General features: G+C 38.5%; 1 protein-coding gene and 1 long non-coding RNA gene across 5 annotated transcripts in view; one reads left to right on the top strand and one right to left on the bottom strand.

Moving 5' to 3' along the window:
- The window catches only part of GRM5 (glutamate metabotropic receptor 5), a 585,961-nt gene extending 572,476 nt beyond the window's left edge, over window positions 1–13,485 (top strand). For all 4 annotated transcript variants that reach the window (XM_054439378.2, XM_054439376.2, XM_054439380.2 and 1 more), the window contains one exon: window positions 8,591–13,485. In XM_054439378.2, coding sequence (XP_054295353.2) covers window positions 8,591–9,497 — 907 coding nt within the window. In that variant the 3' untranslated portion in view covers window positions 9,498–13,485. The remainder of the gene's footprint in view (window positions 1–8,590) is intronic.
- Window positions 3,887–6,028, bottom strand: LOC129007941 (uncharacterized). The gene is made up of 3 exons (XR_008492423.1): window positions 5,928–6,028; window positions 5,746–5,842; window positions 3,887–4,138 (listed from the first exon to the last, which is right to left on the bottom strand). It is a non-coding gene; the product is annotated as an uncharacterized LOC129007941 (long non-coding RNA).
- Window positions 13,486–14,635: the final 1,150 nt, after the last annotated feature.

Genomic DNA, 14,635 nt, shown 5'->3' with positions numbered 1-14,635 from the left:
TTAGCGTGTAAGAAATGTAATACACAAATGTAACAGGAATACTTGAATTCTATGACTCTCTCATCTCAGTTTCTGCTCAATTCTCTTCTTATCTAATACTCTTTTTACTGAAAAAAAGGAGGAGCTGGTCAAAGCCTTGTGTGAGGCTGCTGTTCTTGCCTGTGAAAAACATTTTGTAAATAGACATATATATGTACACACACATCTATATGCACACATTTATGCACAAACGTATAGTTTTTGTAGATAGTTCAGTAGTTATATACAATATATATGCATATATTTAATCTGAAACAATAGATTTGCTAGCTTGTAATTTTCTATAAAAAAGGAAAAAGGAAATAAAAATCATTTCTAATGGAAAATGCCAAGCCAAAATGGGAACAGCCTGACACGTAGTCATCAAGTCCAAACTTGTATGCTCTAGAGAGGGAAGTGAATTTTAAGGAATACTTTCTACTTTTATTCTCACCTAAAGATATGGATAAAATTTGGGAATTGAGTCCAACTAATCTTCTTGGCATATTCCCATTATGTATAATGGTAATATTGAAATGTAGACGAAAGTTACTCAGCAAAGCTGAGTGCTCTGAAAATTTAAATCAATCATTTTATCTAATCCCATGTTTAATGAGTTAGTTTGAACTAATTCTTCAACACAAACGTTATTTATTATTAATCATTTTTAAAAACTTTTTTTGCCACTGTGTCTCACATGCCTTCAAAGCACACTAAGCTTTTACACACACTGTCTTCCATTCTCCAAGAATCAGTAACTTATCAAAAATCTTGGCTTTACGAAGATGTTTATACCTTAAGTATTTTCTACTTTTATGTACACAAGTTCTTTGAACCTCTCTAATCCTCAGTTTTGTAGTCAATTTAATAGCATGCATATGACAACACATATGCACAGATATTTTTAAAGATTAAAAGAATTTAAATGAGGGGATCAGAAATGTACGTGTGTGTGTGTGTGTACAGAAGCCAATGTATTACAATCATAAGAAAAAAGTAAACATTAATCAAGAATAGCTGTATGTTTGTGTAACCAATTAATTGGGTACACAATTAATCTAGAAATATTAAAGAAATATCTTAATCTGGAAATATTAAGGAAATGTCTTAATTAACCTACCCAATTAATTTTCTAAGGGTCCAGAGAAAAGAAAGATTTCTATTGTCTTTGAGGAACCAACAAGATTGACATTAAGCAAAATAATGGTGTCCATGGTAGATTTAAATTTGTTTTAATAGTACAAAGATACAGTGCACAGCATCCCAAGAATTCCACAGGAAATGGGACTCGGACAGACAGATATAAGGCATGTGCCCATTTTATCCAATTAAAAAAAAAAAAAAAACCAGGATAACCAAGACACTTCCTTCTTAAACCAAGAGACTTCACTGACAATAAACATATTGGTGGTGAATCTGCACCCAGGATTCAAACCTCATAACTAACATCCCCTTCGTACATCAGATTTAAGTAACAAGCTTCAGCTGAGGTGCTCTAAGATAGAAAGGAGTCTTCTGCCTAAACAGAAATTATTTTCCCAGCAACTATTCTAAACATCCTGGGACAACTTTTATCTTATAGTCCCTCAGGATTTATCTCAGCAATGTTGATGCAGAGCTTTAGAATTTATCAGGTTATTTTATGGGCAAAACCTGAGGCACTGCTATCTTGCATGCTCCACAAGGGTATGTCTTGTTAGCCCCTTAGTTCATGTGTGTATCTTGGCATTCAGTACAGAGACAATGGGAATGACTCTGGATTTAGCATCAGATTTGGGGCACTGTCCTGCCATTTACTTTGACTTGGGCAACTTAGTTAAGTTCCATAAGCCTCATTTCTCATATCTATAGTGAAGGTTAATAATACCTGTCTATATCAAACATTCAAGATCATATAGTTCACTTTATTTCACTAACACTCCTCTGCACTACTCTGCACCAGATACATATTAAGCACAGGAGATACATGTAGCATCTGCCCTTGGAATGCTCTAGGTTTAGTGTGGGAACAGACTTGTAAATAAGTAATTAAAAAACTATCTGATAAATGCTACCCTAGACAGCTGTTATGAAGGTAAAATATGATGACATAGGTGAAAACACCTTGTGAGCTGAAAAGTTCTATTAAAATGGAAACTATTACCATTCCAGGATTCTCCTCCTTTGCTACCAATCCCAATTCCATGTTTTATTCAAGGTTTAAATCAAGCTGAATTCCTCCACAAAGTCTTCCTGACTGCAGCAGCTTCTAGACACAAAACAGCTATGTCTGGCTTTGTTCTCTATTTACTAAATTATAATTGAGCTTTATAGTAATTGCTGGTAAAAATCATTTCCTGTTTTGAAAAAAAAGTACAAAAATCTAAAATTCTTTCTAATCTCTGTTAAAGCATCTCTGTTAAGACCTAGAACTTAAATGTCAGGATGAAGAGTAGTTTAGTGAGATTTTTTTTTTAATTTATTTTTAGTTGACAATAATTGTACACATTTATAGGATATGGAATGTTTCCTTACATGTATACCAAGTGTAATGACAAAATCAGGCTAATTAGCATAGCGATGACCACAAACATCTATCATTTCTTTGTGTTGTGAACATTCAAAATCCTTTATTCTAGCTTCTTGAAAATATACAACAAATTATAGTTATCTATATTCACCCTACAGTGCTGCAGAACACCAGAGCTCATTCCTTGTATCTAGCTGTAATTTTGTATCACTTTACCAACTAATACCATTTAGAGTAGTTTAGTTTTGAAGCCAAGTCCAGGTAACAGAATTGTGGATCAAAATAAATAGTTTGATTTGAGAAGGAAATATCTGTGATGACTCAACACAATTCCAATGCTTGGCATATGCTCCCGTGTCATATTCTCCTTTGTTAAGGTGCTTGCTCCTTATGAGGACTCAGGGGAAGTAGTGACTGTACTAGTACCATTAAGCACTTTAATAACCCACAGTGAATGAACATGTAGCTTCTGAAAAGGCTTCCTGTTGCTGTTAAGCCAAAGACTAGTTAAGAGAGGATCGAGTGATTCTCCTCCCACCAGGAATTTATTAGGGATTAAATGCCTGGTAAGAAAGATTCTCTGGGGGAATTATTGTGGAAACATGCAACCACTGCTACTTAAGAGAGAGGTGAAAATCCACGTCACTTAGGGCTGTTGGAGGAGTTTCATGGGATTAGGCATGTAGAATTAGTTTCCTTTCCATATATGCAATACATGTATTAATTGAGATTTGCTTATCCATGCTATTTTAACATCCCCAAGCTTTAAGGCCTTGTTAATATCCACTTTATTTGCAAATCCTTCCTTGAAACTTCTTTCCTCAGTGAACAACTTTTTCTCTGAATTCTTCTAATCCTGATAAGAAAAACCCAAAGTCTTTTTTTTCCGCAGTAGTTTTCATGTCAATACATTCCTTTCCATCCTCATTTTTGTCATACTTGTGAATACCTTAACACTGTATTCCTGTATTGAATTATAAATTCCATGGACTTTTTTGATGGTCAGACTTTTTTTTCCTTTATTAATGTTTGCTTCCTAATGATGGTGTACCATGGCAGAATACTCTAATATCTGCAGTTTGAGCAGAGGAATAGAGAAACTGGGTGAGGTCATTGACATGACATTCAGAGCCTGCTTGAAAATGAATAAATTTGCTAAGTGTCTGATATGGAAGGGAAAAACAGGAAAAATAAACCTCTGAGAATAAAGATAGAAAGTATCATTTTGGCAGACCCAAAATGTAAACAAAAACTAATGAAACAAATAAACAAAAAACTTAATCCTCAAATAACATTATTGATATGCTACTGTTTGTTTTTCAGAAATAAAGAGCAAATAATTATAACAGAGAGAACATTAGATGGCATCATATTATATTTTGCAAAAGGTTAAATGGTGCCTCGAAGACAGCAAGAAGTTACCTTTGGTCCCCTCCTCAGATGTGGCAGATCATTTCATCTTGCCCCTTTCTCCTCCAGTCTTCTTTCCCTCTCCTTTTCTAATGTCCAAAATATTCAGTGAGGGAATGTGACGTGCCATAGATGGGTAAAGAAAAGTTCCTTTTCATTTTTCTTACTTCAGCCCCCAAGGACAAACATATAACATGGATGCTGAAAAAAAATCTCAGCCTAAATAATAAATACAACATCTTAGCTCCACTGAATAGAAGATTTAATGTTAATGAATAACCCCTTGCATTTGCAGAAGGGCTATGCTCTATAAAGTACCCTCATATGTATTATCCTTTTGTTTTTTCCCAGACATCATGCAAGGTGGGCAAGGAAGGTTTATTTCTTTCTTTACTTTTTTTTTTTTTCCAATAAAGAAAGAAGCTCAAAGGTGGCAAGTGATTTGCTCAACATCATTCTGAGTCAGATCCTGGACTGAGAATCTGGGTCCTTTCTCTTTTCCACTATCACTACTTACTGCCTCGATAAGATTTCACCACTGAGCAATTTCACTAAGACAGATATGAGTTATAAAGAAGTAATTATTTTGCGATTTTCATGGCAGATATCAAGCTTTCTATTTTCATATTTAACGAAATTTTTAAAATATGTAGACATTGAGTACTATTGATTAAAGGGAGGTATATAAGAAGTAAAAGTAGATCCATAAGGCAAAATAGAGCTTCATTAACATTGAATTATTTTAAAAACTTAATTCTAACAGAAAAACAATTCAGTATAAATTTTAAAAATAAACTGCATTTTATCTACTCAATCATTGGCCCAAAAATATTATTGAGCACTACCATGTTCTAAACAATGCATGGGTACTACTGGGCATATAGGAAAGAGCAAACCCTCCGTTTGTGCCTTCATAATGTCCCATCAAGCAGGTGAGATAGACGTATAGCAAAGAGTTATGATATGCCTGAACGCAGGGGCCATAGGAATCTAGCCTAGCAGGGTCAGGAAAGCTTTAAGACAAGACAATTAAGGTAAAATAAACTAAGAAAAAAAGAGGATACAGTTAAGCAAAAAGGAAGAGAGGATGTAGCACAATGAAAAAGCATTTGAGGAAGAAGGTTAATTTGGAATTTAATGGGGTAGAGGTGATCACCCAAGAAGATAGTTTAGGGTGTGAAAAGAGGCCATGGATCATGGAACTCCAGGTCAGGTAAAAGAGAAAGAACCTGAAAGGTTTTATGGCTTACCAAATATTTTACTTTGCACTGAATTCTCCGTTCCTTAAACCAGGGTTCAAAATGGCATTGAGTATACTTTTTATTTTCTGAAGTGCTGTATTCACATAAAATACAAAAACTGAACATCCTTAGACACCTTCTCTTTACCAGCTCTTTTCACCTACATTGTCTCATTTAATCTCAAAACAAACTTAACCAAATGAGACACTGTCTGCTTCTTAACGAGGCTTAAAAAGATTATTCCTTTCCAAGCATCTAGGATGGCAGATCCAGAATAAGAAACGGATTTTAGGATCTCTATTCTATTGCACCTTCCATGACACCCCACAGTGGCCCTGTAAACTAAAAAATCCTATTTATCCATCAAATGCTTATTAAGATCATGCTGAGTGTCACTGAACAAGATAGATAAGATATGTGTCTTCATGGAATGTACCTTCTACTAATAAACAGAATAATGTCGTGAGTAGGGAGTTTGTTTGTTTTTGTTTTTTTTTTCTTAAGAGTTCTCATTTACTTCAGGGAAAAAAAGATTTCATGTTCAAAAGAATGAAATGAAGTACTCACATTTGGACTCCATTTCTCTGGGTGTCTGGTGTTTCCTGTGTCCACTTTCACGTTATTCAGATGGTCTGGTGCTCTTTCTCCCTTATGGCCATGGGCACTGTAAGCAAAGGCACAGCCAGGAAAGTTGTCAATACTTTGTACATAATTGGTTGATTAGGATGGTTTCCTCATCACACACTCACCTAGAGGTTTTGCAACATGCTATCATGTTTTGGGGCATGGCTACAGGTGATTCCAAAGACTGTTACTGCTAACATCCAAAGTTATGTTCCATCATGTTCAACTAAAGGCATTCGAGAGAGAGAAACTTTTTAAAAGCTAGTGTTTGCAAAACAAGGCTCTCTGTACTAGGAGCAAGAGTGTCCCTAAGGTAAAAGTTGGTGGAATAAATCCAATTAGTCTCCTGATTTCAAGTCCATGCTTTGTATTAAAAGGGGCCTTAGTGACCTGAAAGAATAGTTGTACCTTTCGAAACACCTGTTTTTTATCCTTCTGATAGGAGAAAGGGTGTAGTTGGCAACCATCCTCCCAATCAAATCCCGTAAATAAACTGGCCCATTTCTTCTCTGCCATATTCTGGAAGCTAGTGGACACCTGGGAAAAAGCATTGTAATACACGTAAGTCAGGCTAATGCAAAATTGAAAAATAAATCCTGAAGCTACTAGAAAGGAACGCCAACTGTTTGGCAGTGCCCCCTCTGCTACTATGGATGCACAGCAACCTCCAAACCTGGAAATGGTTCATTCATCCTTTCCAGGAAGGGCAGGGTGAGGTGGAAGAAGCTCATATTCCAGGATTCTGAAGGACATGAGACTACAATATATTAGGTAGATTACACGGAAAGAAATTTTACAGGAAAGAGCGGAGAAAGAAAGACCATGAAGTGGAAAGGAACAGATAAAGAAATGGGAAGCAGTGTGAAAAGAGGCAAAAAGCATGTCATTAAAGGGGATGCAGAAATGGCGGTCTGTTACCAAGGCAGTGGGTTTCTCAGACAGAGTGGATCCTGCAGGGCCAGTTAGGCAGCCTCAAGGCTGGTGGATTCCAAATGAGGTACATGCCCCAGCCCCCTCAAAGGCAAGCCACAAGCCAGCCCTCCAGCAAGGGGGCCCAAGGGGAGCGATGGGGATCTAGAAAAAAAGGATGGCTTTCTGCCAGAGTTTCTCAGATTGTGAAAGAATCTGAGAAACAAAGTGCTTCAGAATTGCTTTGGGAGCAGAAGAACAGAATGCTTGTTAAAAGCATAGATCCTTGGAAGCCAATCCAGACAATCAGACTCTCCTGGGGTCACATCTTATATCTTTGACAAATGCCCTAGATGAGTCTTACACAGAATTTAGTTTAATAACCATAGGCTGTGATGATAAAACTGCAATCTTCAACTTCTTTTGTCATCAGGCTCCTCAAAGCTATCTATTGGTCACAGCCCCTAGAATAGAGCTGTCTTGACTGAAAATAACAGACCCCCTAGTAACAGAGATCTTGGATTACTTTGTGATGGGAAACTACACCAGAATCTCTTCATATAACATTCCTGGCCGGGCGCGGTGGCTCACGCCTGTAATCCCAACACTTTAGGAGGCTGAGGCAGGTTGATCACTTGAGGTCAGGAGTTCTAGAACAGTCTAACCAACATGGTGAAACCCCGTATCTACTAAAAATACAAAATTAGCTGGGCGTGGTGGCGCATGCCTATAATCCCAGCTACTCAGGAGGCTGAGGCAGGAGATTCGCTTGAATCCCAGAGGCCGAGGTTGCAGTGAGCTGAGATGGTGCCACTGCACTTCAGCCTGGACAACAAGAGCAAAACTCCGTCTAAAAAATAAAAAATAAAAAAAAATCTTGAGTGTCAGGCCACATTCTCTGACCTTTGTAAAGTTTCTGAAAGAACGTCTGCAGCTTCAGAAGCTACTGTGTCAGCTTTTAGTGGTAAGGAGAGGTACTAGGGCACTGAGGCTGAGGCACCAATCACATCTTGAGAGTGGCTTTCAGACCCCATGGTGGAGGTGCAAAGGAGAAAGAGAGAGAAAGGCCTTTAAAAAATGTCAGTCCCACAGTATTCACCAGGATCCTAATTTGAGATCACTCTGCTAAGTGCCGAAGGCATTATACAGCACTCTCACTCATTGAACTGTTATTCAAGTATAGAACTTGAAATACATTTGTGAGGTGAATTTCTATGAAGAAAAGAAGTTCTCATTAGAAATGTGTGTTCATTAAATTTTTATTTTCCAGCAGGTAAGGCAGCCTAAGTAACACTATGTTCAAAATCAGGGGTTCAGACAGAAAACCCTAGTTATATATATACCAACTTCCAGAATAAAGGCGGAACTGGAACCACTGACTACCTCCTGGTAATCCCTGACTCTCTTACCCCTTCCCTCCTCTCTGATGATTGTTGGTGAGTTTGGGTCCTAGTGGTAATGTTTTCATTCAGAGGCCACTAACTCTAGGAAGCCCCTGTCCTGTACCAGGCACTTCTGCACACAGCCGGGACACTGCAGGCCCTTGCATCTGTGTGCTGCTGCACTCACAGGTGGGCTCAGAACTCCCGCAGAATCCTGATAAACACTCATTCATCCTGACAAGCATCCCCTTTGACACATTTTCATGATAATGATAAACTGAAGCCCTGATATAGAAAGCAGCCTTTAACTCAAAACAAGCAAAAGAAAGCCACTTCCAAGGTCTCTTTCCATGATGTCCTTTTGATGCTGTGTTTCCTGAAAGAATGAGAAAAGTCCTCCCCAGTCCGGGGCCCATGAGCAACCACCATTGGGGAAGCGGCATCCAAGCCCCCTGGGCACCTCTCTGAGTCACCTTTCCTCCCTCTTCTCTCCTCAGCTCCAATGGAAAATCCGTCACGTGGGCCCAGAATGAGAAGAGCAGCCGGGGGCAGCACCTGTGGCAGCGCCTGTCCATCCACATCAACAAGAAAGAAAACCCCAACCAAACGGCCGTCATCAAGCCCTTCCCCAAGAGCACGGAGAGCCGTGGCCTGGGCGCTGGCGCAGGCGGGAGCGTTGGGGGCGTGGGGGCCACGGGCGGTGCGGGCTGCGCAGGCGCCGGCCCAGGCGGGCCCGAGTCCCCAGACGCCGGCCCCAAGGCGCTGTATGATGTGGCCGAGGCTGAGGAGCACTTCCCGGCGCCCGCGCGGCCGCGCTCACCGTCGCCCATCAGCACGCTGAGCCACCGCGCAGGCTCGGCCAGCCGCACGGACGACGACGTGCCGTCGCTGCACTCGGAGCCCGCGGCGCGCAGCAGCTCCTCGCAGGGCTCCCTCATGGAGCAGATCAGCAGCGTGGTCACCCGCTTCACGGCCAACATCAGCGAGCTCAACTCCATGATGCTGTCCACCGCGGCCCCCAGCCCCGGCGTCGGCGCCCCGCTCTGCTCGTCCTATCTGATCCCCAAAGAGATCCAGTTGCCCACGACCATGACGACCTTTGCCGAAATCCAGCCTCTGCCGGCCATCGAGGTCACGGGCGGCGCGCAGCCCGCGGCAGGGGCGCAGGCGCCTGGGGACGCGGCCCGGGAGAGCCCCGCGGCCGGGCCCGAGGCTGCGGCCGCCAAGCCAGATCTGGAGGAGTTGGTGGCTCTCACCCCGCCGTCCCCCTTCAGAGACTCGGTGGACTCGGGGAGCACAACCCCCAACTCGCCAGTGTCCGAGTCGGCCCTCTGTATCCCGTCGTCTCCCAAATACGACACTCTTATCATAAGAGATTACACTCAGAGCTCCTCGTCATTGTGAATGTCCCTGGAAAGCGCGCCGGCCTGCGCGTGCGGAGCGGAGCCCCCCGTGTTCACACACACAATGGCAAGCATAGTCGCCTGGTTACGGCCCAGGGGGAAGATGCCAAGGGCACCCCTTAATGGAAACACGAGATCAATAGTGCTATCTCATGACAACCAACGAAAAAACCGACGACAAATCTTTTGGCAGATTTTCTTCTAGTGGCCTTAGAAAACATGGGCTTTTAAGAAACACGGCTGATATCTTTGAGGGCTGACAAGGCGTCTCTTCAAACAGTTCCATACCAAGTGCTTTGCTCTAGGGAAGCAGTGCGTGTGAAACAGCGTAACGGAGGGTGAAGAGCATAGTTAATAAGCAACTGTAAAAAGTTTTATTTGTTTACTTTAATTCTTTTCCCAGAAGAGTCTTTGATTCACCAAACATGAATGTACATTTTCTAACAAACTCAAAATCTGGGACCAAAACATCAACTTTTTTCTTTTTTCTTTCTTTTTGTTTTTTCTTTCCTGTAAAGACCTTGAAAAGCAGTAACTTGGGTCCAGTATTTACTGAGGCGTTGTGAATGTGTCCCATGCATAACACACTACTGGATAGTGAGTGCTGCGCTAATGTACTACGTAGGGCTTCTACCAGAGATTATCCTCTCCAATTGGGTTGTGAAATATCTTCCAAAAGCCTGCATCGGGGATTCCACCTACTTATTTCACATTCACCTCCATTAACCAAGAAAACCAGTGGAAGATTTCTTGACTATTTCACCATGTTGCCAATCAATACTGGAGTAGCAAAAAAATATTTTCTGGAATACTGTTTTGTAATTCCCTCACTGGGGTGCATTGTAGCTGGAAATTCTCTTTATAATAATCATTCTTGAGCTCCAGCCTGGCTATCTCTTTCAAGAAACATGGCCACTCTTTAGGAATGCTGTTCCGTTTGCATTGCCAACTAAAATATTAAAATATGCATTGGGGCTTCTTCATTCCTTTATTTTGAGAACCTGATGCACAAAGAGCTCCTTTGTTCTTTTCGAGTCCCACCACTGGAAGAGTGGTCCATAGACCCCATGAAGACATTGTCATGATTTGAGAGACTGTTGTTGAAAGGATTGACACAATCTTAATACACTGAAAATTTTAAACTGTGTCAAGTCAGCTTAGTGGAGATTTAGCTATGCCAGTGAGCAGTGATTTTAACTATTCTTGGCTGCTTAAACAGGGCAGCTATGAACTATGACAAATGTAGATTTTTCAAAGCAATACAAAATACTAAAAAAGAGGAACCTTAATGAATATTAACCACACAGTCTTTCTTAGCCATTCCAAAAAGAGGCAAAGCAATTCTTATTTTCTTTTTTAAAATAATGATTAATATGATTTTGTGCACTTCATACTGTCACTTTTTAAAACTGCAGAAAAGAGATTTAGAGTATAACAGAAACAAGTGTGCTTTGATAGTCTCAAACAGGTAGAATTCATAGTTCAAGACCTGAATCCACTGTCATCTCTTTCTTCCTCCCGTTGCAGCTATCCTCAGGTACCAAATGTTTTGATTTTTAAATAAGGATAGTAATAAATGGAGGAGGTGTCCTATAAATTTAAAGTTCAGTTGACCCAGCCTTATACTTAAGATAGCCTTATGAAAAATATATGCTGTGAGGCAGAAGTATATTTTGGCAGAGAGAAAAATAAATAAAACTTTTTCTTTTAGCTCAATATCCTTATTTTGGTAAGTACTTTTTTTTATTTCACATCTACTTAACAGAAAATAAACTGAGAAATAGAAGTCAGTTCATTGGCATAATTTATCATTCTTCACTTTAAAAAATTCTAATAAATATTCTGCTTGAGTTTTCTTTTCTGCTATTTGTTCTTACTTGCCACTTTAAGTCAAACCTCCCAATACAAAACATTAAAAGCTAACATTAATGTACTAAAGTATTAATTTAAAAGAAATCGAACCTCCCATGCTGGATTTGAAAATAATATCATCACAGCACCCTGGTCCCAAATATTATACCGAGGCTTTTGAAATGTAAGTGAAATCTAGCTAAGTTTCATGGTTCGTTAAAAGCAAATGTCTGCCTCTATCTGAAAAACAAATGGAAATCTTTTCAAGTATTAATACCCTTTGTATCCTCATCAAAAGGATGGCATTCACCTGAGGATTCCTATCTTGACTTCTTAGGTATTAAAAACCTTTCTTGATATGCTTTACATTTTAAAATCTGTTTCATAAAATCCTTATGTTGATTTTCATTTTATTCTCAAGTATAATACGTTTCACTCTAGACCAATTGAAGAACATGTTTAAACTTTGTTCATGGTCAAATTCATTTTCTATTTTTTTAGTAACATATCTCTTAAAAAGTACACTACCTTACAAAAAACTTCATTAGAAATTAAATTTAATGCAAGTAAATTGCCATCTGATAATTCCACATGCTATCATAATCAACTGTAATAATAAAAATGATTTATCCAATTAGAAGAGAACAAGATATATTTTTCTCTGTATTTCTATAACTTTTGCCACTCCATTGAATACATTGTATGTTGGACATAAGATTATTAGTAACGCATTCTTGAGATCTTTTATTTTGGAATGATGCTAACTCTGTCTCTTTGCCAATTCTAATACCAGGTTCCAAGTAATAACTCTACAGTACAAAGAGAACTGAATATTCTCTAGGGCTATAGGATATGAACTTCACAATTCATTTGGGTACATTCTCATTGAATTTCCTTCAAAACAATCTGTTCCTGGTGCCCAGTGATAATTCAGTCGGGGCCAGCATGACTAAAAGGAAGGGGATATGCTAAGGCTCAGCAAAGTGACCCTAAAGGAGAGATATGTCCCAGGATGGAAAGAAGAAGACGTGGTTTAACCAAGTTATACTGACTAATCTAAGCAGTCCACTCCTCCTTCTATTTTGGGAAAGGAGTGGGGGCAGCCTAAGAAGAACATATCTGGATTGGGAAGAACCGTCTTTCTGGGCTAGGGATGGGGAACAGAAAGGGAGTATGGAAAGAAAAATTATAAGAGATTTGACAGAAGCAAGGGAAAAAAGCAAATCCCCAAACATGCTAATCCTTGAAAGTAACTATCTTTCCCAAACTACTGCTGTTACCAGCAAGTGATCAGGAAGACTAGGAGCTATTTCTGACTGTAAATGAATTGTATAATAGCTCTGCTGCAGTTCTGTGACTTCCAAGCCAGGAATTAAATGCTCTTTTTAAGAATAACAAAAAACAAAAGCATTTCCTATGCTAGTCTCCCGGTAAAATGTACATGTTTTGGAGACTTCAAAGGTATTATGTGAGTTCACATTTAGCAACGGCTTATTAATAACCCTCAAGCTGTCAGAATCTCTATAGTTACCATTTACAATTTTATACTGTGAAAAAATACAGATCAGTGAAAGCATAAAGACAAGTCAGAATTCACTTTGAAGAGGGTCTGAGGCCTGGGAGAGTCTCTACTGTCTATTGAAGAATGAGGCATGTATAAAATAGTTGGTTGAATTTCACTGATCTTCCCAATGTGAACAAATATACTATGTATATTGTGTGTATTTCTAGAAATCAATGGCAGCTGCTGATGGTGTTGTAATTAGAAATCTATATAGATTATAGATGTTTTAGAAAGATGGTGCCAATCCTAAAAGATTTGTGTGGGCTAAAAGTGCTTGTACTACTTTTTTCTGCACTTATAACTGATTTGGTTTTAAAATTGTGTGCGTGTATCTGTTCTTTCTCTGTTGTGACAGCTTGTACTATTAAAATAATAGAGAATGTTAAATTATTTTGATGTGAATTGCAAATGATTTTTTCATAAAGTTTAACATTTTTATCAGCATTGTTTTGCTTTGTACTTGTATAAATATGTTTTATTTTAGCACTTCAAAATATACTTGCCTGTTTCTCAGCTGTCTAAATCATGTTGTACTTGGTGTTTGTGAAGCCAGTTACTTTTCAAAAAACATTAAAAAAACTATAATATGATCTTAAGATTATTCACCTCAAATGTTTAGAATGTTGTCTTAATAGTGTTTTCTAAGATGAAAAGAGCCATGCTACTAATTAATCTTGAATACTGGATGATCTATACATTTGAATTATGGGGCTTATAAAGTAAGCAGTGGACTATATAGATTTAAATGAAAATATAAACCAACCACAAACCAACCAGAGATGTTGTCCCCAAAGACATCTACAAACAACTGTTACATAAAGAAGTACTTAAAAGAAAAGAAATATAGGAAATATGCATTGTTTATGTGTCTAGACATACAAATTATAGAAATAGTTTCATAATTATATGTGGTGATAGAGGTAACATCACACAGATAAAATAGATGTGTGTGTGTATAGATGTGTGTCTACAAACATACATATTTATATAGATATTTGACTTTTGAGTCCATCTGCATGTGTGTCTCTGTGTATATGTGTGTTTGTGTGTAGATGTATGTGCATATTACATAATTTTTCCAGAAAAAAAAAGTTTTACTTTGACTGATTCTTAAGCAAATATACATTCCCTGGACACAAATTAGTGAAAAACTAACAGCAGAATATAAGGTAGATGCTTGATGTACGGAAGAGAAAAACAAGGTATATTTAAAAATATATTTGATTTATGCTTCTGACATTGTATTAAATGCATAATGATATATATACATATGTAGATACATATATTATTATACAAAATGTGTTTGATCTTAACAAAGAAAGCCATTTTATCTGTTTTGTCAGACTCTTCCCTTCAGTATCTTTTATTCTAACGTGATATGAATGGTAATATGTTCACATAAAATTGAGGATGAAGTGACATATACAAACCAGGTACAGGAAATTACCTTCTAAAAATCCAAAGAGCCTTATCAGACTCCATCAAATTATGGAAGGCCATTTAAAACCAGCAGATGTAATAGAAATAGCATTGAATTAAAAGCCAGGATCTCTTACCCTGTCACCAACTGACTTTGGATACATCACTCTGATTTCTCTACAACTTGTTCCTCTTGCTTTAAATGCAGAAGTGAGTTAAAATAATCTGTGAAGTTTCTATCATTTCAACATTCCTGATAAATGCTCAACAGTAGCTATTATTAGTGGCAATGTAGCATTTAGTAT

The sequence above is a fragment of the Pongo pygmaeus genome, chromosome 9 (assembly GCF_028885625.2).
Source record: "Pongo pygmaeus isolate AG05252 chromosome 9, NHGRI_mPonPyg2-v2.0_pri, whole genome shotgun sequence".
NCBI lineage: Eukaryota > Metazoa > Chordata > Mammalia > Primates > Hominidae > Pongo > Pongo pygmaeus.
The sequence above is the reverse complement of the archived record's forward strand: the minus strand, read 5'-3'. Positions and strand labels throughout refer to the sequence as shown.